Below are 23,351 nucleotides of genomic sequence, written 5' to 3'. Positions count from 1 at the left end.
TTTTGGTATAGCAGTGTGAAGAGACTAAGACAAGTTCCCTTACTTCCTACCAAGTGATCTTAACTGAAGGGCAGAGGTACAGTAATACTGCAGCTGTGATTCCCAGAAGAAAAACTAACAGTGAAAATACCACTTTGGGACAAACTCAGCAGCAGATGGACCTGCCTTTTGTAGTCTGAAAGCACCCAGAGGCCAGAGGCTCTCCAAGTAGTGCCTCGGCAGACCGGCCTAGAATTTAGGCCACGGGGCTGGAATAAGACCAAGCATCCCGGCAGTGGGGGGCTGCCTTGCCGCCTCGCTGCCTCTAGGGTGGTACCAGAGCGTGAGCTGGGAGCCGCCTGTGCTCCTGAGTGCCTCTGTTGGCCGAACCGACAGCAGGGACTAGGGACTGGGTCTGAGCAGCACAACCGTCTCCCAATGCCTCTGGCCCCTTCTAGAGGCCAACAGCAGGGTGGGCGCCACTGGCAGCCGTGAGGTCCAGCCTCTCTTCGGTGTGCCACAGAAGCCTGGCCACCTGACTGGTCTGATCTGGGGACTGGGCCTAGTCCCTGCTGGCTGTTGTAAGCAGTTAAAGGACTCTCGTGGCTCCCAGAGCAAGGGTTACGCCCCAGCAGCTTCTTGCTCTCTTAAGGCAGGGGCTGCTTGCAGCGCTGGCCCCAGGACCCAGAGTCAGGTTCTGAGGTGCGCCCCTCTGGGTCTCGCAAGCGGTGGACTTGAGGCTGCAGCCGTCATTGCTTCTACAGTCCGTGCATGTTCCTCGCTGACGTCAGTCGGAGCTGTCCTGGAGCTATATAAGGTTGGCGGCGGTCCCAGGACAGACCCCGTGGTCCCCACGGCGCCCTCAGCCCGCCCGAGGGACAGAGACCGGACAGAGACTGGAGCCCCGTCCTGCGGCGTGCACACTCTCTGGCAACCTGTGAGTGGCTCGGAGCATCCGCCCTGACTCTCTCAGCACCAGGACTTGGTGCTCAGCTCACCCACCACCGCTCGCCCAAGGGGAGAGAGGGAGAAAGGGAGAGGGAGGAGAGGGCTGGGCAGCGGCTGGGGCTGGAGGGAAGGCTGTGGGTACCAGGCGGCAGGCACAGGGGCCGGGCAGGGGAGCTGGATGCGCACGGGAAGGGGAGTGGCGCCACCTGCGACTGCCCCGGGCGCACCTCACCCTGCGCTACCCCTGTGTCCAGGGCCGGCGGCACCATGAAGCAGGGGGGACACGCGGCGCTGCTGGTGGCGCTGCTGCTCCTGGCACAGCTGCGCCCGGGGAGCAGCCGGTGGAGCCCGGAGGCGGCGGCAGCCGGGGTCCGGGACCCGAGTCTGCGCTGGAGCCCCGGGGCGCGGAACCAGGACGGCGGGGCCCGCGCGCTGCTCTTGCTGCTGGCCGAGCGCTTCCCGCGCCGCGCGGGGCCCGACCGGTGGGAATCCCGGACCGCGGGCGAGAGACCGAGACGGGACGACCCTCCGCTGTCCATTGATCTCACCTTCCACCTGCTGCGGACCCTGCTGGAGCTGGCGCGGACACAGAGCCAGCGGGAGCGCGCCGAGCAGAACCGCATCATATTCGAGTCTGTAGGCAAGTGATCGGCGGGGTCTGCAGCCACGAGAACCTCGACCCCCGTCCCCCACCCCCGGGCCGGGACGTGCGCGACTGGAACTGACCCAGTCCCGCGGGCTAGAGCAGCCCAGGGATGCCCGGAGCACTCTGTGCGTCACCAATTTTTAATAAAAGTGCTGAAGAGCCTTTGGCCTCGGTTGTGGGGCGCGGGGAAGCACAGCAGGGTGGGAGCCCGTGGAAAAGTGTGGCCTCCCAGGCCGGCGAGAGGGTACCGGATGCTCCTCGAGGACTCCGGCAGAAGGGCTTTCAGCCGGGGGGGGTCCTGTGCCATCGAACCCCAGGAACTCAAAGTCCTGGTGCCACCGCCCCACCCCGACCCTCTTCCCTTGGCACAGGGCTCGAGGAACCCGTGCTTGATATCAAGGAGATGCCCCACGGGGGTCATTCCACTTCCGCCCCTCAAATGGTCCCAGATCCGGAGAAGGGCAGGATGGTGATGGGGTCGCCTCCGAAGCCGAGGCTGAGAGTGAGCAGTGAACGGAGATGCGGTTCTGGACGCACTAGCCCTTTATTGAGCCCCTCCCCCGCGGCGGGGCGCCGAGCTGGGCGGCGCGGCGGTCTCAGCGCAAGTCCTCCGCGACCCCAGCGCCAGGCCCCAGGTGCGCGGGCTCTCCAACAGGGGACGGGTCAGTGCCCGCCTGTGCCTGGGAAAGAAAGCTCGGTGGGCGGGCTCTCCACGGGAACAAGTCAGCTCCGAACCCCAACTTACCCCTTTCCCCCAGCCACGTGGCTTTCTCCTCTACGGCCCGACCCAACCTGGTCTCCCAGAGCCCCCAGGAATGGCTGGTGGGAAAGAGAGTGTACTTCCGCACGCGCGCTAGGGGGCGCCCCCCGCCCGATGGGGCGGGGACGCGCTTCAGGAGCCGAGGCCTGCAGCCATCCCTGGGGCCGCAGGAAGGCATCACAGAAGAGGGGACCTGAGCGTAGGGCCAGCCCCGCCAGGCGCCTCGGGCCGCACTCACCTTCCGGCCGCTCTTCCTCAGGCCCTGCGCTGCCCTCTTCCCCGTCCAATGCCACCTCCTCATCCTCTTCCTCCCCGGAAGCGCCTAGCCCCAAGGAAGGCCCCGTGAGGTGGGGTCCCCGCTTCTCGGGCCGTGACGCACCCCCCCCCTGCCGCGTGCCCTCGGGACGCCCAGTCCCAGCGGCCCGCCGCCCCCTCCCATCCTCACTCCCTCACCCGGCTGGAAGTCGATGGTCCTCAGCATTTCGGCCACGTGCTCCACGCTCACGGTGAACGGCTCCATGCTTTCGTAGCCCGGCTCTGGCCGTCCTGCCAGCTCCACTTTCGACATTGCCCTGACCCTGCGGCGCGGCAGCCGCTCAGCTGGACCGGCCCCAGCACCCTCAACCCCCTGCGCGTGGCGGCGGAGCCCACACAGCCCCTGCCCTTCCCGCTCCGCCTACTCACTTATTGATCAGCTCCTTGGCCTGCTGCAGGGAAGAAAGGAGGGTGAGCGTAAGCACCGTGCCAAGCGCTGGCAAAGTCCCGTTTCTGGTGCCCACAGTCCTGCGGGGTAGGCGGGGATGCATATCCCGGTTCGTTGACGAGAAAACGGACTCAGGCGGGGTGACCTGCCCAAGGCCGTGGGGCAAGCGGGAGCCAGAGAGGAGACCGGAGCCCAGCCCTCGGGGTGCCGGGGCCCCCACCGCAGCCACTCTGCGGCCCGCCTCCCTCCGCCAGGGCCCACCTGCAGGTACAGCGCCATCTGTGGCTCCTCCATGGACTGGATGGCGGACTCCACGAGCTTGGAGGAGGCTTCCAGGTGGTCTCCATACTGGCGGATGAGGCCCCGGACGCGCTGCAGCTTCTCCTCCTGCTCGCGGGCCAGCGTCTGCAGCAGCTCAGCCTTGCGCTCCTCCAGCACCGAGCACAGGGCCTCGAACCTCTGGTTAAGCAACTGCTTCTGCCTCCGGCTGTTGTCCTGAACGAGGGGAGCAAGGATGAGACCTGCTGTTGTCCTGAACGAGGGGAGCCAGGATGAGACCTCTAGCTGGGAGAGCACTCACCTACCTGTCCCACTCCCCACTTACTGGGAGCCACAGACAACCAAGGAAAGTTCCCCACACACAGTGGCCGAGCCACAGCTGCAGCCAAGGGCTGCTCATTCCCAGGTCTTTTCAGTAACAACAATTTCTAGATTTTTTAAAAATTGAGATATAATTGACTTTTAACATTATATTGGTTTCCGGTGTACAATGTAGTGATCCCGTATTTGTAGATATTGTGAAATGATCACAAGTCTAGTTACCACTGTCACTAAATACAGTTATAATATTTTTCTCACGAAAACTTTTAAGATTTTCTCTCTTTAGCAAATACAATATTTTAAAGTACTTCAGGGGTATCTCTGGCCCTAGTTTTTACTTGTATAATCTCATTTAATTCTCAAAAATGTCCAGCGAGGTAGTCATCATATCATTCTCATAATCAGCAAAGCACAGAGAAGTGAAGTAACTGGACCAAAGTCACAGAGCCGGGGGGGCACAGCTGGGACTCAAACCTATATCCCACTACTTGTGATTCACCCCCCAGGAACCCAGAAATTTCCCCTCCCTCCTATCCCAGGCTCACCTCGATGGTCTGGCACACTTCCTCCATCTGTGTGATCACTGCTTGCACACGGTCATTGCCCGCCACCAGCATCGCGATGCCATCGCTGAGCTCGCTCTGCCACACAACAGGCCAGCCCTTAGAGCTGGAGGACCCTGTCTAGAGCTGTCCTCCGCCCCCCATCCCAGCCAGGGCCGCCTAGGAGAAGACTGCCTCTCCGCCCCACCATCAGGGCAGCCATTCCAGAGATCTAGATGGCTTGGAACCATCCAAGAAGTGTGGAAGCATATTTATGGATTCTGGAAGGAGGTGGAAAGAGGAGGGCCTCCACCACCGGAGGAGAAAGACATTTGCCAAATATCCACCAAATGCCAGGCTCTGGGCTGAATGCTTCAACTGTAGATTCATGCCTTCTCTCAATTCGGAAAGCTTTGTAATTATCTGTTAGGATACTATTGCCTCTTCTCCATTCTCTTTGTTTTCTCATTCTGTGACTCTGAGGAGAAGACATATGCGCTCACCCTTCTCATCCCCCTGTGCTGCATCCTAGGCTGCTTTTTCAGGCCCACCTTCCTGTTCGCTAATTCTCTCTTCAGAGGAATCTGCCATTTAATTCACCTTTTCAATGTTTTATTTCAACAACCACATTTTAATTTTTAAAAGCTCTATTTGGCTTTTTGTTAAATCTGCATGTTTGGTAATCTAGTATTGCTGGGGTTTTATTCCATCTTTTTAAGAAAGCATTTTATACACAGCGACTCTCAAGTCTTTAATAATTCCATTATATGAATTCCTCAGGGGTTTAATCTGTGATTTTTGTTTCCACTGACTTCACTCATGGGGTACACTTCTCTCTGTATCTTCACTTTTGAATTAATATTTTGTTTTTCTTAATCTAAGGAGAACCCAAGGGCCTAAATTGAGGGGGTTTCCCTCTAGGCAGATTCTGCGTTCACTTTTGTCAAAAGCCAGGCGGCACTTCTGACCACCGTGGTTCCTGAGATTCCACTTTAACCTGGGATTCGTGGGGGGCTTCAGGTCGGGTGTCCACATTTCAGGGGTCTGAAGACATAGTCTCATCTCTCTAGCTCAGGAATACTGCCAGCATTTGCCCTCTGATATAGTTTCTATTTTATTTTTTAAAAGGATTTATTTAATTTATGAGAGAGACGGAGAGCAAGATCGTGGGCAGAGGGAGGGGCAGAGGGAGAGGATCTCAAGCAGACTCAGCGCTGAGTGCAGACCCCGATATGCAGCTCGATCTCACAGCCCTGAGATCGTGACCTGAGACAAAATAATGAGTCAGACACTCAACTGACTGAGCCACCCAGGCACCCCACCGATATAAGTTTTAAATTATGTTTTAGGTCAAATGTAGTTGTGTGGTAGTGAGAGGGCCTGGAGAGCACCTCGGCCACCAAACTGAAGTTGCTGGTATCCATTATCTAATTGTATCTTAAAACAACTTTGGAAGTTGGCATTTTCATCCCCATTTTACAAGCGAGGAAAGTCAGGGCCAGAGAGGTCAAGTGACTTAGTCACGGACACACTGAGTCATGCCCAGAACTGGGACGGTAGCCCTGATCTGCCAGCCTCTAAAACCCAAGTGGAGTGAGAGGCTGCAGTTGGAGACCCTGTCCCCTGTTCCCACCTCACCATGCCTGTTCCCTCTGCTGCTTGGTACCTTCTGGCGTTTGTAAATGGTGGGCAACGGGGCCACCTCACAGTCCTTGTGGGCGCCAAAGACCTTACAGAGAGAGCAGGTGGGCACTTCACAGCTCAGGCAGTAGATGTTGATCTTCTCTTCTTCGTGCTCCTCGCACATGAGGTGCTGCTCAGCCTTGGAGTGCAGTGGCCTGGAGGGGAGCGGGTGGGGTGGCAGGAGGGTCAGGGGCCAGGCTGCAGGGAGGTGCATCCCGTGAGTGTGGGGCGTCCCAGGGTCCAGGCCTCTGATCTCTAAACCGATCCTCTCAGCCCTTCCCTTTTGGCTGATGGGTTCCCCCGCTGTGTGCCAGGCCCTGCTCCTTAGAGGGACAAGAGGTCCTGACGGCTCACCGGGAAGACTCCTGCTTGTAAATGTCGATGATGTTCTCCACTAGCAGGTTTCGCTGCAGGCCATAGACACCATGTCTGTCCAGGACAACCTCATGCCTGCAAGATGGGCAGCGGAAACGGCCCCCCGAAGACACGGTGGTGGAGCCCCGGGATTGCCACAGAGGGTTCGAGGCCTGTAGGGACAAGTAACATGAGGGAATAGGCACAGTGAGGCCTGAGGGACCAGGGAGGAAGCAGGGAGGAACGGTCATGAGGGCCGATGTGTAGGAGAATAGCGGAAGGAGAGGCATCAGCTCTTTCCGATGGCGGGGCCCTCCTCCTCTGAGAGCAGCTCAGGTGCGTGGCCATGGAGATCTTCTTTCCCGCTTTTGCCTCATTACTCTTTAAGCATCCCTGCATCTAGAGCCTAACTTTGGTCAAGGCCCAGTCAGGATGGGATTTCCCCAAAGGGGCCCAGCTTGCAGGTGTGGGGAGACACTGGTGTTGACAGGAAGGCTAAGGTTGGAAATGGACTCTGTGTGGTGTAGCCAGTGTCCTCCTGGGCTCTCATGGGCCACATCTGGGGGTGGGGGGAGATTCCCTGGAGTCCTTGACAGGGAAACTGAGACAAGTGCTGAACAATGGAGCACAAAAGCCACACCATGCTGGGTCATTCTAGGAAACCGTCCTAGAGACTGGGAGTCAGGAGACCTGTGTTCTTGTGCTGCCCCTAACGCTGTTTTACCATGTAAATTCGAGCAAGCATTCAAGCTCTGTAAAATTAAGGATGAGATTGGATTATTCCTTCTACAATAAATATTGAGTGTGCCAGGTAATTGCAAGGCTCTGGGGATAAGATATGAATAAATGCATCCCTGCCCTATGGACGAGCAAACCGAGCAAAGCGACAACTACATCCAGCAGGCTGGGTGTTACGATAAGAGTAAGCTCAGAAGGAGGATTTACAAGAGATGTTCATCACTTCCACCGCTTAGAGAACTTGCTCCATCCCATCCTAATAGGGAGAGCCCTGCCATGGCCCAGGCCACAGATGATTGGCTCAGCATTGAGAAGGTGATCACCTGACCCAAGCAGAACCAATCAAATGTTCTCTCCAGGAATTTGGACTTGAAACACAGAGGTGGAGGTGGGTAGACAGTGTGCGGCTTTGGGAAACTGAAAAGACCTGTGGAGTTGGGCCAAGAACTGACATTGTGGCCACTCTTAGTCTTGTGAAGTGGAGGTGGAAAGCAGGAGGGGTCAGAAAGTGTGAACAGGAAGGCTGGTCTTCAGAGAAGACAGAGGGGTCAACTTGTGGATGGCAAGAGAGATAAGAGACTGGCAGAGACTGCTTGTTGTTCTTCGATATTCACCTTGTCTTCTTCAATAATAGAACCTCTGAATTTTTAGCAAGACACATGGAATAAAGATTGTGTGTTCAAGCCTCCCTTCCAGCTGGGTGTGACCAGGCGACTGCATTCTGGCCACTGGGATGTAGATAGCAATGTTTTGTGCCATTTCTAAGAAGTATCTTTAATGGAGGGGCATGCCCTCCTCTTTTCTCCTTCCTGCTGGCTGGAATGAAGATGGAGTGGCTCAAGTTGAAGCAGCCATGTTGAGCCATGAGGTAGTCACATGATGAGAATGGCAGCAAGATAAAAGGAGTGAGGCTCTGATGAGGCAGTCCTGGACTGCCTATCTATACTTCCACTTGAGAGAAAAACACACCTTCTTAAGCCATTGCTATTTGGGGTTTTCTGTCACTTATGGCAGAACTTAGTCTTAACTGGCTGGAAGACCATGGACTCATAGAGGGTAACCGGGAGAATAGTCACCTGTGACTTTGCGAAGTTAGATGTATTTCCTGCAGTTGATTTCGATGGAATTCTCCAAATCCTTATGCTGGACATCAGCCAGAGGGCCCTTTATGTGTGCAACAACACCCAGAATACATACAAGCGTCCAAGTCCACAGTCTTATTTGAACCTTTAAAAGCAAGAGGTGTAGGCAAGGCAGGAAAAGTGACCCCTGTGAAGTGGGCAAGCCTACCTTGGTGAGAGTGACTGGTAGGTCACAAATGTCACATTTTGGGGGCATTTCTTGTGAATCATAAGAAGTTAACACTTCAGGCCATCATAAAGCCAAACGGATTAGTTTGAGATTATCCAAGGCTGTGTGCCTTTGTCCTTCTTGGTAGCTGGAATTGTATAAATACTCCTGAGTTTACTTTAGGGAATGGGTTAAAGTGTAAGATCACTGGGCTTTTGCTTACTTAATACAATTACCTTTCATTATTTAGAATCCAAGTGAGTAAGGAGCTGTTGGGAGAACTGTAAGCCGCAAGTTCCTGGAGGGATCTGACTTCTCTTTGATTTGCTGCTGGCTAGCATATAAAGGTGCTCAGTGAAGGTTTGAATGGGTAGAAAGGGGGCAATATTCTAAAATCTTAGCCCAGAGCACAAACTCCTGAGTGGCCTCTCTCCCCCACCTTCCTCTGCACTGCCCCCTCTTCCTCTATACTCATTATTTAACATTCAGCACATGTTTTGAGGGTCTATTATGTGTCAAGCACCATGCTATGGGCTTCCCAGGCATTACTGATTTTAACCCTCAAGGATTTCTTGTAAATATAATGGAGGAGATGAACATGTATGCCCCCCCAACTTAGACTACAGGAAATATAGTGACAGCGGCTAATTGGGCACATACTTCATGCCAGGTTTTGCTCTAAGTCCTTTTATTTGTATTAACTCATTTAAACCTCTTATCAACCTTATGAAATAGCTACTACTATTAGTGCCATTTCAAAGATAGGAAATTGTAGCCCAGATATGTTAAATAAATTGTTCACAGTCATCAGGTAATAGGTGACAGAACCAATATTTGAACTCAGGCACTCTGACCCCAGAGTCCATCCTAAAAATCAATATACTACATTGTCAGGTGCAATAAAATTGAGGCCACCTGAAGAATGATGCCCAGAGCCAATATGCGTCTCTCTGAATCTCAGGTGAAACCGATTTTAGTAAGGCCAAACATCAACCCTTCACAAAGGAAAGAAACAATGTAAAAGTCAGCTGTGCAACTGCGGATTGATGTTATTTGAGCAGAGATAAAATATGACCCATCAAAACCAAAACCTTGTGAAGCAATATAAGGGCCCAGCTTGCAACCAGAATGACCTGTTTGTGCAAAGGAAAGGAAATAGCTCAAATCTTTGCAAGACTTCCTCCCATGGATCCCCATGTGCCCCCAAGAAAGAGAATTCCTCAGATTCGGTGTGAAAAAATATTCTGAGGCAACATAACCAAATTGAGATAGTCAGTTACCTACTAATCCAGGTCATACCCCTCTAATTCACCAAAGAAGCCAAAGGACCAAACAGAGATTGCAAACCAATGATAACATCCAGCTAGCCAGTTTACATTTAGGTGACAGTGGAAGAAAAGCCAAGGTAAACAGAGGGTTGAGTAAAGAATTCACCCTCAGCCTCAGATGGAACTACCCCTATTCAAAGAGGAATGATAAGCAGAAAGGATCTAACAGGAGATACAAGCCGAGATAATAAAAAAAAAAAGGAAAAAGAAAGCATGACAAGCAAAGGACAGGTGAAGAAGACGCTTTGGAAGAAGAATTGCTCTAAGAAACAATATTTCAATCTGACCTTTATAAAGAAATAAAGAAAACATAGTCACTTTGATTATAGAAGAGATATAAGTAAAGGGGGCCCTCAGTGGCTCAGTCAGCTAAGCGGCTGCCTCTTAATTTCGGCTCAGGTCATGATCTCAGTGTCATGAGATGGAGGCCCAGCATCAGGCGCTGTACTCAGCACGGAGTCCGCTTGTCTCTCTCCCTCTGCTCCTCACCAACCCCCGCACTGTCTCGCTCTTAAATAAATAAATAAATAAAATCTTGAAAGAAAAAGAAGAGATATAAGTGATCAAAGCTGGAGAAGAAAAATGAACTGGCAGAATTAAGAAGTCATGTAAAATATGTTACCAACATAGAAACAAAATTCACATTTGATACGACGGCAGGAAGTAGAATGCATGCCACTGATAGTCACACAGACTGTGGTGGAAAACGACAGGATGAAAGTAATCAGGACTACATGTGACAATGTGGGTCAGCCTTGAGGACATTGTGCTAGGTGAAATCAGCCTGTCACAAAAGGACAAATATTGCATGATCTCTCTGATATGAGGTACCTGAAGTAGTCAAATTCATAGAGATAAAAAGTAGAATGTTGGTTGTCAGGGACTGGGGGGTAGGGGAGTGGGGAGTTATTTTAATGGGTACAGAGTTTCAGTTTGGAAGGATGAGAAGTTCTGGATATGGTTATATGACAATATGAATATAGTTAATGCCACTGAGCTACACACTTAAGAATAGTTAAGATGAGGGTGACTGGGTGGCTCAGCTGGTTAAGCGTCTACCTTTGGCTTGGGTCCTGATCCCAGGGCCCTGGGATCGAGTCCCGCTTCGGCTCTCTGCTCAGCCGGGAGCCTGCTTCTCCCTCTCCTTCTACCCCTCCCCACTGCTTGTGCTCGCTCTCTCATGCTCTCTCTCTCAAATAAATAAAATACTAAAAAAAGAGAATAGTTAAGATGATAAATTTACACTATGCATTGTACCACAATATAAAAACATGTTTTGTTTTTAAGATTTATGTATTTATTTGAGAGGGAGAGAGAGTGAGGAGAGGGGCAAAGAGAGAGAGAATCTCCAAGCAGACCCTCTCCTGAGTGCCAAGCCCTACCCGGGGCTCAATCCCAGTACCCCATGGGATCACGACCCCATGAGATCATGACCTGAGCTGAAACCAAGAGTTGGGCACTTAACTGACTAAGCCACGCAGATGCCCCCCAAAAAAAGTTTAAAAAAAGCAATCAGAACTTGTTGGGATGTCTGGGCCAAGGGAGGTGGACCAGGAAGCACCCTACCTCTTCACCACTTCCCCACCTTGTAAAGACATTTTAGCAGCTCATCCTATCGGCTAATCACTACCATTCTCTTGGGACCCAGGGGTCTGAGAGACAATTGGAATCAGGCAGTCCAACCTAAATCCTTTGTTTGAAAAGCACATTTCTGGGGAACTGGAGAGCTCACTGGCAGGTGGTAGGGAGGGGTCGCACCTCTGCCATTTTTTGCAGTTTGGCTATAGACCCAGTGCTGCTCCCTGGAGCAGGTACCACAGCCCACTGCAGATTTCCCAGCCATCTACTGGTTCCATAGTCTCCTCCCTCTTCCAAAGCTCAGTTCCTCCTGCCATATCCTACTTGGGGTAGGCTGGCTGGCTTTCCTCTTAACCTCCAGGGCATCCCTTCCTTGCTGTGATTGCCTCAGCAATGTTTCGCCCGCCCAACTCCACACCCCACATCCTTTGCTAGTCAGTCCTGGCATATATATATATATGTATATATATATATGCCCTTTTGCACTAGGGCTAAATGTGACTGGTGATGAAATAGTTAAGTTTATCTTTTGGATTTTCCAGGTTCTTTAACTCCTGGCACCGTCATGTTGCTTAGAGGCCCTCTCTGTGTTACCCATGAGCTATCTCAGTGTTTCCCCAAGTATGGTATACATACTGATGACAGGCATGAAGATTTTTGGTGATATGAGAATGGACATTGAGAATTTTTATGTTTATTTTGTGCATATTAGAAAAAATAACCAGCCTACATAGCTAGTGATTTTTCAAGAACTTTGTCATTTAGAATGAAGAAAGAGTAAACATTTAAGCTTTAAAGGTGAGTCCTTTTTTTTAAGATGTTATTTATTTATTTATTTATTTATTTATTTGATGGGGAGAGGGAGAGCACAAGCAGAGGGGAGGGGCAGAGGTAGAGGGAGAAGCAGGCTCCCCACTGAGCAAGGAGCGTGATGCAGGCTTCTATCCCAGGACCCTGGGATCATGACCTGAATCGAAGGCAGTCGCTTAACCGACTGAGCCACCCAGGTGCCCCTAAAAGTGAGTCCTTTTAAACAGAAATAATCAACCATAGCATAGGTGGTACATAACTATGGCAAAAATCGGGAAGGTGAAATGAGAATTAAGTCCGGGGCGTCGCTCTCTTTCCTGACTCTTTCTTCAATCGAAACTTGTCTGTCTCATGTCCCAATTTTTTTGCAAATGCTGGGTGGTTATTTTGAGAAAGTCATCTGTACTGGATATGTGGATAAAATTGTTATTCCTTCTTGGTAACATTTCTATATTTTAACAGAAGGCATTTAATGTGGCACAATACAGGGAAAGTAGCAATTATCTGAAGATCTGGCTTTGGATTTGCCATTTACGACCTTAGGAAAACAATTTCTCTCAGGTTCTGTCTCCTCAGATCTAAAAAGAGGGATCTGTGCTTAGCACTTGCTCCTGATGTTCTGTGAGCAATGAGCCTTGGAGGATATAATATGGTAAGAATTTCAGACACCCTGACCAGTGTGTATTTGCCTGTGAAATGGGGAAGGGAGCTGGTGGTTTTTATAACAACCTCTCCCTCTCACACCAGAGTCCACCATCTCCCTCTTTAACTCTGTGATCCAGGGTCTGTGTCTCTCCCTAGCTGTCCCTGGAGCGCCCTCTCCTGTCTCATAGAAGTAGTTCCTGAAATCCCATCTCTGAAATAGTCCTAGTGTGTTTAGATGGATTTATACGTTCTATCACTTGTATTATGTATGAGGTTTGAATTTTATATAATACACCTATATTATTTTGGTAATCAAAATAAACAATAATTTTTTTCATATAGGAAACATATTGGTTATTTGACACAGAAGAGCAATTAAGTGAGTTATAAAAGAATTATTATGCAATTATCTTTTAACAGAGTTCTTTGTAACACAGGGAGATACTCATGTTATGATTTTAGATGAAAAAAGCAGGATGTAAATCTATATAGACAGTAGGATCCCAATTTTGAAATGGGTGATGGGATTCCCAGGTGATTTTAAAACCTTCTTCTTTGTATTCATCTACATTTCCCAAATTTCCCTCCATAGACCCTGAATTACTTTTAAAATGCATTTTTAAAAAAAGTTAAATATTTTTTGCAATAATTGTCATCAAGTGATAGAATTGTGGTTTATTCCTTCCTTTTTCTTTTTTTCTAATTTCCAAATTTTGTACAAAGACTTTAGGGTTTGAAAAAAAACTTTTACTTTTTAAAAATGTGGGGCATCTCTTGGCTCAGTTGGTGGAGCATGTGACTCTTGATCTTGGGATTGTGAGTTTGAGCCCCATGTCAGGTGTGGAGCCTACTTAAAAAAAAGTAAAATATTTAAAAATGCAATGCTCAGGGGCATCTGGGTGGCTCAGTCAGTTGAGCATTCTACTCTTGGTTTCAGCTCAGGTCATGAGCTCAGGGTCATGAGATCGAGCCCCCTGCCCCTGCCCAGTCAGGCTCAGTGCAGAGTCCGCTTGGGATTCTCTATCACCATCTCCCTCTCTGCTCCTCCCTCTACTCGCACTCACTCTATCTCTCTCAAATAAATAAATAAAATCTAAAAAAAAAAAAAAAAAATGCAATGCTCAGTCCTGACATGAATGGAAAGGGGGCGCTGGAGTGCCACAAAAGCCAAGAAGATAAACCACTAGAAGAACTGTAAAGAACTATGTTGGTTCAAGGGAGGGGATGTTTAAGAAGATACCATTTGAAGACAGGGTAGACGGGTAGCAGATGGTTAGGTAGGAAAGAATTTTAGGAGACCGGAGAGACTATCGGATTTTAAGTTACAAATGGGGGAGGCATGGGGGGGAGCTAGAAAGGTGGGTTTTTAAATGAAAGGCTTTTGAATTTTATTAATTAATTTTAGAAGATTTTATTCATTTGAGAGAGAGAGAGAGAGAAAGAGAGTGGGGGGAAGGGCAGAGGGAGAGATTCCTCAAGCAGACTCCCCGCTGAGTTCAGAGCCTAATGCAGGGCTCAATCTCATGACCCATGAGATCACGACCAGAGCAGAAAGCAAGAGTTGGACGCTTAACCCACTGGGTCACTCAGGTGCCCCTTAAAAAAATTTTTTTTTAATTGTGGCAAAATCACAGAGGGCTTTGAATTCAAGGGTAAGGATCTGAACTTAATTTTGTAGACATGTTTTTTTTCTGAACTAGGAGAGAAAATAAGAGTGAATATTAATCTAAGAGAGGTAATTTGGATAGATGGGAAGTGGAGAGAGAGGTTAAAGGCACAGATAACTGGGAAGCAAGTGCCATAGTTAAAGCACGTCACGGGCCCACCCTCAGGTAGTGGCAGCAATCTTGGAAGACTAGGGATACCAGGGGCACCTGGGTGGCTCAATTGGTTGGGCACCTGCCTTCGGTTTGGGTCATGATTACAGAGTCCTGGGATCGAGGCCCGAGTCAGGCTCTCTGCTTAGAAGGGAGTCTGCTTCTCCCTCTGACAGCACCCGCTCTCGTGCTCACTCTCTCAAATAAATAAAATCTAAAAAAAAAAGACTAGGGATGCCAGAGGCAGAATCAGTAGGACCGACCATTCACTTGGACATGGGTGGGTTGTGGGCAGAGGAGAAAGTCAAGCCTGGATTCTTGGGAAGATGCCGGTGCCTGTCAGGCAGGAGTATTTAACCTGGGGACCACAGCCCCGAAAGATCCTTGACTAAAATTCTGTGAACCCAGATGAGAAAAAAAACCACACCTTGATTTTCATTAACCTCTAGCAGAAATTGGACATTTCCCTCAGTTATAAATGTAGGCAACGAACCACAGTAGTTGTAGTGGTACTTTATCACCCACAGAAATCACAGGCATTTTCACATCACATTACTGTTGTTGCTCAAATATCCAAAAATAACTTATGCTTATCACTATTTCTAAACTACTTCAAGCCCACTGCTTGAGCTCATGATTTAATGTGGTAATAGAAGCACATACATTACTCTATCAAACATGTTCTAATTACTCTGGTAATTATATTCCAGTGCTTCTCAAGCTTTTTTTCATTACTGCTCCTTCCGGGAAACTTTTAAGACATTTTCGCCCCTAATATTGACCCCTTCCCCATTAAATTTTAGTACCAAAAATCTACAAAAGTGAAACTCCTAGAAGCAGAGTAGAAAGGTGGGGGTGGCGGTGGTGGGGGATGAGGAGATGCTGGTCAAAGGACACAAGTTTTCCATCATGAGATGAATTAGTTCTGGGGACCTGATGTACAGCATGGTGACTGGAGTTAGTCATACAATATTGTATACTTGGCAATGCTAAGAGAGCAGCAGACCACACACACAGCGGTAACATGTGAGGTGATGGATGTGTTAACTCTCTCGGTTATGGTGATCGCAATATCAAATCATCATGTTGCACACCTTAAATATGTATAATTTTTGTCAATTATATCTCAATACAGCTGGGTAGGGGGGGTGGAATTTTACCTGAAAGCAAAAACTAAATAAAAATGTAAAAATAAAATCACAATAAAAAATTCTAATACGGCAGATATACTTGGGGCAATATCAGCCTCGTTGAGAACGTACGAGAATGCATGCTGTGTTCTCGTTAAGAATGTATGAGAATGCATGCAATCCAGTTTCTTCACAATCATATGTATTATATTTTATGCATTTAAAAACATTTTTCTGGGGTGCCTGGGTGGCTCAGTCAGTTAAGCGTCTGCCTGCAGCTCAGGTCATGATCCCAGGGTCCTGGGATCAAGCCTCGCATCAGGCTCCTTGCTCAGCAAGGGAGCCTGCTTCTCCCTCTCCCTCTGCCCCTGTTCATGTGCTCTCTCTCTCTCGTTCACTCTATCTCTCAAAATAAATAAAATCTTTAAAAAAATGAAAATAAAAACATTTTTCTTACATAAACCACAGACATCGCCCTTAGGGTCCACAGGCTTTACAAATTGACAAAGGGGTCCATGGTCCAAAAAGAGAGAACTTCCTGCCTTGATTGTAAGTGCTACACAGTCTCACCACAAACAGGAATTTCACTCTAAGGGGTAGATGGCAACCTGCTTACTACGTCTCCACAACTGACCGTCTCTATATTGGACTAAAGATCTCTCAGCTGACTAATATCCAGTTAGCAAAATCCCATCTTCTGCTTCTGTTTATCTTTCTATTTCAAGACTAAGAAATAACACTGTATGTTAACTAACGAATTAAAAAAATAAAAACCTAAAATAAAAAACACTAAAAAAAAATGCAAGTTTTTGTGGATGACTGTGTAGGAGCACAGGGAATAGATCTGCTCTTAACTTGATGAAACTGTATATAATGCATCTTTGAATTAATATCTTCTTTAAGATAAAAGTTTTTGTAAACAATTGTGTAGAGGCATATGGCAAAAGACCTGTACTTAAAAAAAAAAAACTAAAAAATAACTGATGGGCTCTTTTGTACTCAGAAATGTCTTTGTTCTTTCCTGAGATCTTACATTTTCACAAGAAAGCCAGCCCCATAGAGCAAAATTTCATGTGCCACTGAGGTGATGTGTAAAGGAAATTCCATCACTCTAGGAAACAGAAGACCTAGATTTATGTCCCTTCTGTGTCCCTTTGTGTGTATGTCTATAACTTGTGTCCTGTTCCCCCTGTAAAATGGAAATCACATCCACCCTATCTAACTCAAATGGAATCACGCATGTGAAGGTACTCTGTAAATGAGAAAGCATTGCACAAAGGGTTGTTAACAATCCTAAAAGTTTATGACCACAGAGAACCACAGAACATGAAATAAATGTTCTTTCTTCACTGTGGGGGATAAAATGGAATGGAGTAAATAAATGGAATTTAATTCTAGGTTATGGTCAAGGCTATTGTGCGGCATATATGCCACGAGCTGTCTTTTAGGCTGTATGGTGCTTCCTTTTTTTTTGTAATGTTCCATAGCATCTAATAGAAATGTTCCATCTAGAAAGATGCTCTATGAGTTCAAGGGGGGGGGGTTTGGAGGCTATCTCCCCCAAATTGATGACCTGGCCAATGATGAATAGTGGATCATGCAGGTCCTCTGGGCCAGACCTTCAGAATATACTGGAGAAACCATGGGATAATGGTAGCAGAAGACCAGACATTTGGAGAAATGTTGAAGAGCCTTGGAAGAATTCAGATGTCGGCAAAAGCTGAGCTGTGGGTGGGAGAGGGATTCTGAGTGGAGGGCTGGCTCTGCCTGACAGAACCTAGCAGAGAGCCTGGAACAGGGGGGTCTGTGAGAGGAGACTGGCTGGAAGGAAGATCGAAAAGAAGAGGACTGAGTCAAGTCAGGGCCTTGGTAACAGAATAGAAAACGCTTAAAAAATGTAAATCCAGGGGCGCCTGGCTGGCCCAGTCAGAAAAGCATGCGAACCTTGATCTCAGGGTTTTGAGTTCGAGCCCCACATTGGGTGTAGAGATTACTAAAAAAATAAATAAATAACTTAAAAAAAAAAAGGAAATCTATAGTAAGGTTTCTGGAATTTGTGAAATCAGATTGTTAAGAATTACAAGGATGTTAAAGATCAGTTCAAAGCATCCTTTTAATCTCTATATGTGCAAACAGGCTTGAAGAGGTAAAATAGCCTGACTGATATCACACGGCAAGAAAGGAAGAAGCTGGTGTGACCAAAACCCAGGAGCTAGTCTCGGTCTAGGTTTTTTGTTCTCCACTAACCAAATTTCCTCCATCAAGTAAGCAAGATCCCTAACCCTGCTACAAAGTAAATGGCATTCACAAACTTGCAGTGAACCAATTTCTCATAAAGGAGACCCCACCCCCCCCATGGTTGGGCTGGGGAGGTCCAGGCGCCCTCAGGAGCAGTGGAAGTGGTCAAGGAGGCAGGCCTCTCCTGATGACCACAGGTCCTCACAATGAACCGATAAAGAACTGGATTCCAGGGTGGAGTGAAACAGAAGTCATCTCTTTCCCGGACCACCCTTTATTAGAGAATGTGGCCCCTTTCTTCATATTCCCATATCTGCAAATCTCTCCCTAGTTGGACAACTTCCAGAAAAGCTGTTCCTCAACAACCTTCTTCCAAGGCCTTCTGGTTGTCTGTGAAATTACAACAGGTTGCAGCGCATAAACAAGGACCCACAGTGAAGTGGGGGCAGGTATCAGAATACACCGGAGGCTTTGCTTAAGGGAGTTTAGGACTGAATAGAGCTTACAGATACAGAAACGCATGGGAAGATGTTTGTGTCAAATTCCCACACCAACAGCTTTCCTCTAGTCAAAGTGCTTGGTGCTGAGTGGGCGCAAGTGTGGAGAAAGAGGGAGGGAGAAATTAGAGGGGGTTAATGTGGTATTTCCGTGTCTTTTCTCTAAATTCAGAGTGAGAGAGAGAGAGAGAGAGGTATTACAGCTCTAAAGAAACCTAGTTAGGGGTGCCTGGCTCAGTCATGTCTGCCTTCGGCTCAGGTCATGATCCTAGGGTCCTGGGATCAAGCCCCACATTGGGCTCCCTGCTCGGTGGGAAGCCTGCTTCTCCCTCTCCCACTCCCCCTACTTGTGTTCCCTCTCTCATTGTCTCTCTCTCTGTCAAATAAATAAATAAAATCTTTAAAAAAGAAAGAAAGAAAGAAAGAAACTTAGTTAAATTGTGATGGCAGCTATGTAAAAATATGTGTGGCCACCGGGGCTGAAAGTAATATACAAATGTGAAAATCACTGCATTGGGGGAGGTAGGATTCTGGATGACTTTCTCCCAAACCCTTAATAATGTTCAACATTGTCAATTAAATGTTCAATTAAACATTTTCAAATTTGCTTCTTGGCTAATTAACCTGATGTTATAAAATTGTAATTCTCTAAAATTTTATTTAAAATTTTTATTTTTATTTTTAAGTAATCTCTACACCCAACATGGAGCTTGAACTTACAACCCTGAGATCAAGAGTCACATGCTCTTCTGACTGAGCCAGGCAGGTGCCCCACAGTTTCCTAAAATTCTTGTTTGTTGTCCATCACAGCAGTTTTTAGGGCAGCAAAACACTGGACACCATCTAATGTTTCAGAGGACTGATTTAAATAGACTGCGGTCCAGTCATAACAATGGAACACTATACAGCCATTTTGTTTATTTATTTAGAGCGAGAGTGGGGTTGCTGGGAGAGGCAGAGGCAGAGGGAGAGGGAGAAAGAGAATCCCTAGCAGGCTCCAGGCTCAGCCCCACATGGGGTTTTGATCTCACGACCCTGAGACCATGACCGGAGCTGAAATCAAGAGTCGGATGCTTAACTGACTGAGCCACCCAGGTACCCCCTATGCAGCCATTTTGAAATGAAGACATAGATCTGAATGTGTGGAGATGGAACTGCCAAGAGAGAGTAAGTGAACAAAGGCAGATGTAAGACAATGAGTGTAGTTTAAACACACACACACACACACACACACACACAAGTGCAGATGTACCTATCCATGGAAAATCTCTGGAAGGATACCCAAGAGAGTTGGAAATGGCTACCTCCATTTGAAGAAGCAAAATGAGTGCCTGAGGTGGCTACTTTTCATGATATAAACTCCTATAGTATTTTTTTTAAAAGTGTGTGTGTGTGTGTGACACTGGTATAAGTTTTATAAGTTCTATTAACTTTCTAGGCAATGTTCTCAGGGTATTCTTCCTAAGTGGTTTTAAGATAGAGTTACCAAAAGTCCTATTCTTGTTCCCATACTTAGAAAACAGACAATCTGATTATGCCTACAGTTGTCAAAATGTGGAGGCAATGTGCGAAAAAAACTAAATATGCTCATCTTTCAGAGGGAGATCTACTGAGATGTATATACATAAGTGCAGCCAAAGAACTGGGTCAGCCTCCCACCAGGCTGCCCCAAATAAAGCAGAGCAAGGAAATGAGCTGTTCACTCTTCCCCAGGGCGGGGGGGTGGCGCCAGGGGTGCTCTGCACTTTAAAAGAGACACATCGGTCCAGATCCACAGAACCATCCCAAAGCTCTGGGAATCATGTTGTTTCTTAAATATTATGCATAGATTTCAGCTCAGTTCCGGTTCTCTCTGGGTATAAACAGTATTTCAGAGCTTCAAGGAACCAAAATGGTGTGCCTGGATACAGAGCACTGACTTGAACAAGGGAGGCCACTTAAACATCCTCTAGCCTACATATAGAGAACCTGTCCCTGGGACCCTCTGCCCGATGATACTATGTGCCTCGTACTTTAATATTCTCGTACCTGGGGCCACTTTTTTTTTTTTTTTTTTTAGGACAGATTACCTTCGCTTTAAAAACTTCTCTTTGCTTTCATGTATTTCAAGATCTAATGGAAGGATGTTTCACTACAAATACATGAGAAGGGACGGCAAAATCTTGTTGCCATTCCCTCCTGGGCATCTCAGCCTGAAGGATGTTCAGAAAGGTACTTAGCCCAAAGGGAAACTAAGATGGTGGGCAAGGTGAGGCTTCTAGTACATGACTTGATGTCCAGGATGAGTAGACAGAGCAGTCAGCCCTTCCCAGAGAGGGAAAATCACTGGCTCTGAGATATTCTGGAGCCAAACAATGTAATGGCAGGTTTAGACACATAGAAGAAGAGGAGATAAAGGGGCGGCTGGGTGGCTCAGTTGGTTAAGCATCTGCCTTGGGCTCACGTCATGATCCCAGGGTCTTGGGATCGAGCCCCAGGTGGGGCTCCCTGCTTAGCAGGGAGTCTGCTTCTCCCTCTCCCTCTGCTGCTCCCCATTTGTGCTCTCTCACTTGCACTCTTTCTCTCAAATAAAATCTTTTAAAAAATGTTAAAAAAAAAAAAAAAAAGAATAGGAGATGGGAATGGGCCTCAACAGGAAGATGGCAGACAGCAAAGGGTAGGTTACAGAGCACAGCTATGGGACAGCCTGACTTAGCCAATGCATTAATTTTTTTCCCAAACATGCAGCCCAAAAAAAAAAAAAAAAAAAAAAAAAAAAAAGCATTTTCTTGGTTAGGTTAAAAATCATTTGTGTCCAACATATTTCCTCCTGAATTCTGACACAGTTGAAGAATGTGTGTTCATAATGTTCCTTATCACTGCCCTGCCTACTAAGCTAGCCAGCTCTGGTCTATTCAGAGATTTTACTTCATTTGCAAGGTGTGTGTGTATGTGTGTGTGGGCACATGTGAGCATGCACTTTTCCACTTTCTCTGATCTTCATGCCAGTGGCACAGGACAAGAAAGAAAACCCATTTATAAACCAGTCTAGTATATGCTGCATTTCTTCCTGAAATCAGAAGCTAAAATGCCATCTGTGAATTTGATTAGCTATGCTTTGCCCCTTGACCTCCCATAAAACAAAGCTCATTGCATTTTTCTGCATTCTCTTTACTTAAGTGACCACAGTCCTTTTTAACCAGCAGGCCCCTCTATTGACCAATGTGGAGTGGGGCACGGGTGTGAACTTCAGTTGGGGAGAATTCCTGATCTCCTGCCTACGTCTCACTGCCCCCAAAGATGGGCACATGGAGCTTTGCCTCAAATACAAATCGTTTCATTTTTGACTTTTCTCTCAGGGCTCATTTTGTAATGCTTATCTTATTGATATTTTCTCCCAATCTTCTGCATCATCCTCCAAATCTGAAACTCCAAACTGGAATGCAGAGTCCAGCACAGATTGCCACACAGCCTGGTGTAGGATCACCTCCCTCCCAGGCTCTAGTTTCTCTGGGGGTCTTCTTTCCCCTGCAGACAGCAGCTATTGAGCTGTGGTCCGCGCACCCATCAGCGGCACCCGCCAGCCTGCCAAGCAGCTGCTGACTCATGCTTACTCTGGGATCTCCTGGGACCCCCAGTCTTCTGCCCTGCCGCCAGGACAGCCCCCACCCACCTCATGGAGCGCTCTGGAGTCCCCGACCTGATGAGCCAGCTCCCACAAAGGTACGCAGGCCGCCCCCCCCGGCCCCGCCCCCCGGCCCACCTGGAAGATGTCGTTGGCACACTTGCGACACAGGTTGTGCTGGCAGGGCAGGATCACCACTGGTTTGGAGAACATCTCCAGGCAGATGGGGCAGATGAGCTGCTTCTCCAGGTTGTCCATGCTGTGTGCATCCCCTAGCAGCGGCTTGAAACCCACTGTGAAGTTCATCCCCTCAGCGATCGTGCCTGCCCTGGCCTTGGCCCCAGTCCTGGCCTTTCCTCACTGCCTCTGGACCCTTCCTCGTTTACTTCAGACAGTCCGTGGGTTCTTATGTTCCCTTCTACCTCTCACTCTTGAAATAGCTCTGCTCTCCTGTCCCTTCCTCCAACAATTCACCTCGTCCTCAGATAGCTGTTTTCAGACACTTCTCTTTCTCTAGTCTTTGCTCTGTACCCCAGCCAGGCACATGTAGCTAGCTTTATCTGTCCCTCCGTCCCTGAGTGACTCTGTCCCTGACAATTTCTCCTTTTGTTCTCCAAATGACTCTTGTTCACTCTATGGGCAGCACTGTGTGTCCCTCCCTTCCCAGAGAGGAGATTAATTTTAACATGGGGGTGGGGAACAAGGGGCATCTGCATGACATTCCAACTCCCAATTTAGCTCATGTAAGGCGAGCCACAGCTGTCACCGAGTGAGTGACCCTGACTCACTCGGGAATGGGTGACTGCCTTAAACAAGAGCAGGGGTGAGTTTCACTGCTCATGGTGAAAGGTAGGTCTGCAAAGGTGTCAAGCTCTCAGGCTCAGAAGGCTCCTGTGAGACCCTGACCCCCATAAGCATGCTCTGTCTTGGGCTCTTCTTCCAGGGTGTGACGCAGAATCTAAACTGGCCTGGAGGGGGGAACCAGACATGGCTCAGGGTGGCAGGAAAGATCTCACCAGACCCGGGGCCTGGTCAGTACCTCCAAGGTTTAGCCAGTGACCCTCACCCTCTTCCACTGAATGCTGTGATTCAGAACAGGGGCACCAGAGATTAAAGGGAAAGGCTCTGGTCCAACATTTCTGGTCCATTTTGGTTCTTGCCCAGAACTTTCTCATATCACCCTAGGAACAGAAGCTAAGGACGCTAGAGCTGGCAGTTGCACCAGGGCCTGGAACGACCTCATGAGCATGCCTCTGAGAAAGTGTGGGGATTTGGTCCATGAACACATCACTGGAGCCACTCCAAGGACTTTAAATTTGTTAGGAAATCGAGAGAAGTTGAGCTGAGCAGAAAGGACCTGAGTGCCAGGAACCTATTTTGGGCACCAGGGGAATTGGTCTCCAGGGAAATTTTAGAGCACTGACAAAGTCATAATCACAAGGCTCTGGGAAGCCTCTGCCT

General features: G+C 48.2%; 2 protein-coding genes across 2 annotated transcripts; one reads left to right on the top strand and one right to left on the bottom strand.

Moving 5' to 3' along the window:
* Positions 1–114: 114 nt before the first annotated feature.
* UCN (urocortin) lies at positions 115–1,773 on the top strand. Its single transcript, XM_025867597.2, has 2 exons — positions 115–916; positions 1,182–1,773. Exon 2 carries the CDS (start codon positions 1,195–1,197, stop codon positions 1,573–1,575), a length of 381 nt encoding a protein of 126 aa, XP_025723382.1. The 5' UTR covers positions 115–916; positions 1,182–1,194; the 3' UTR covers positions 1,576–1,773.
* A 196-nt stretch (positions 1,774–1,969) lies between these two features.
* On the bottom strand, positions 1,970–22,540 carry TRIM54 (tripartite motif containing 54). Its single transcript, XM_073897159.1, has 9 exons — positions 22,029–22,540; positions 6,216–6,388; positions 5,845–6,016; positions 4,182–4,277; positions 3,298–3,531; positions 3,018–3,040; positions 2,787–2,911; positions 2,572–2,655; positions 1,970–2,253 (listed from the first exon to the last, which is right to left on the bottom strand). Exons 1-9 carry the CDS (start codon positions 22,194–22,196, stop codon positions 2,237–2,239), a joined length of 1,092 nt encoding a protein of 363 aa, XP_073753260.1. The 5' UTR covers positions 22,197–22,540; the 3' UTR covers positions 1,970–2,236.
* Between the last annotated feature and the right edge of the window lie 811 nt (positions 22,541–23,351).

The sequence above is a fragment of the Callorhinus ursinus genome, unplaced genomic scaffold (assembly GCF_003265705.2).
Source record: "Callorhinus ursinus isolate GAN/ISIS: 27379988/994484 unplaced genomic scaffold, GSC_fseal_2.0 scaffold10, whole genome shotgun sequence".
Taxonomy (NCBI): Eukaryota; Metazoa; Chordata; class Mammalia; order Carnivora; family Otariidae; genus Callorhinus; species Callorhinus ursinus.
Note: the sequence above shows the minus strand (reverse complement) of the source record. Positions and strands in the feature narration are given on the sequence as shown.

Bases quoted from the DNA above. Each gene is read 5' to 3' on its own strand.
- UCN (XM_025867597.2), top strand. From the start codon at position 1,195: ATGAAGCAGGGGGGACACGCGGCGCTGCTGGTGGCGCTGCTGCTCCTG.
- TRIM54 (XM_073897159.1), bottom strand. From the start codon at position 22,196: ATGAACTTCACAGTGGGTTTCAAGCCGCTGCTAGGGGATGCACACAGC. The intron at 6,017-6,215 runs GTGAGCCGTCAG...GCTCCCCTCCAG, and splicing joins TACAAGCAGGAGTCTTCCCG to GCCACTGCACTCCAAGGCTG. The intron at 4,278-5,844 runs GTACCAAGCAGC...GTTGTGTGGCAG, and splicing joins CCATTTACAAACGCCAGAAG to AGCGAGCTCAGCGATGGCAT.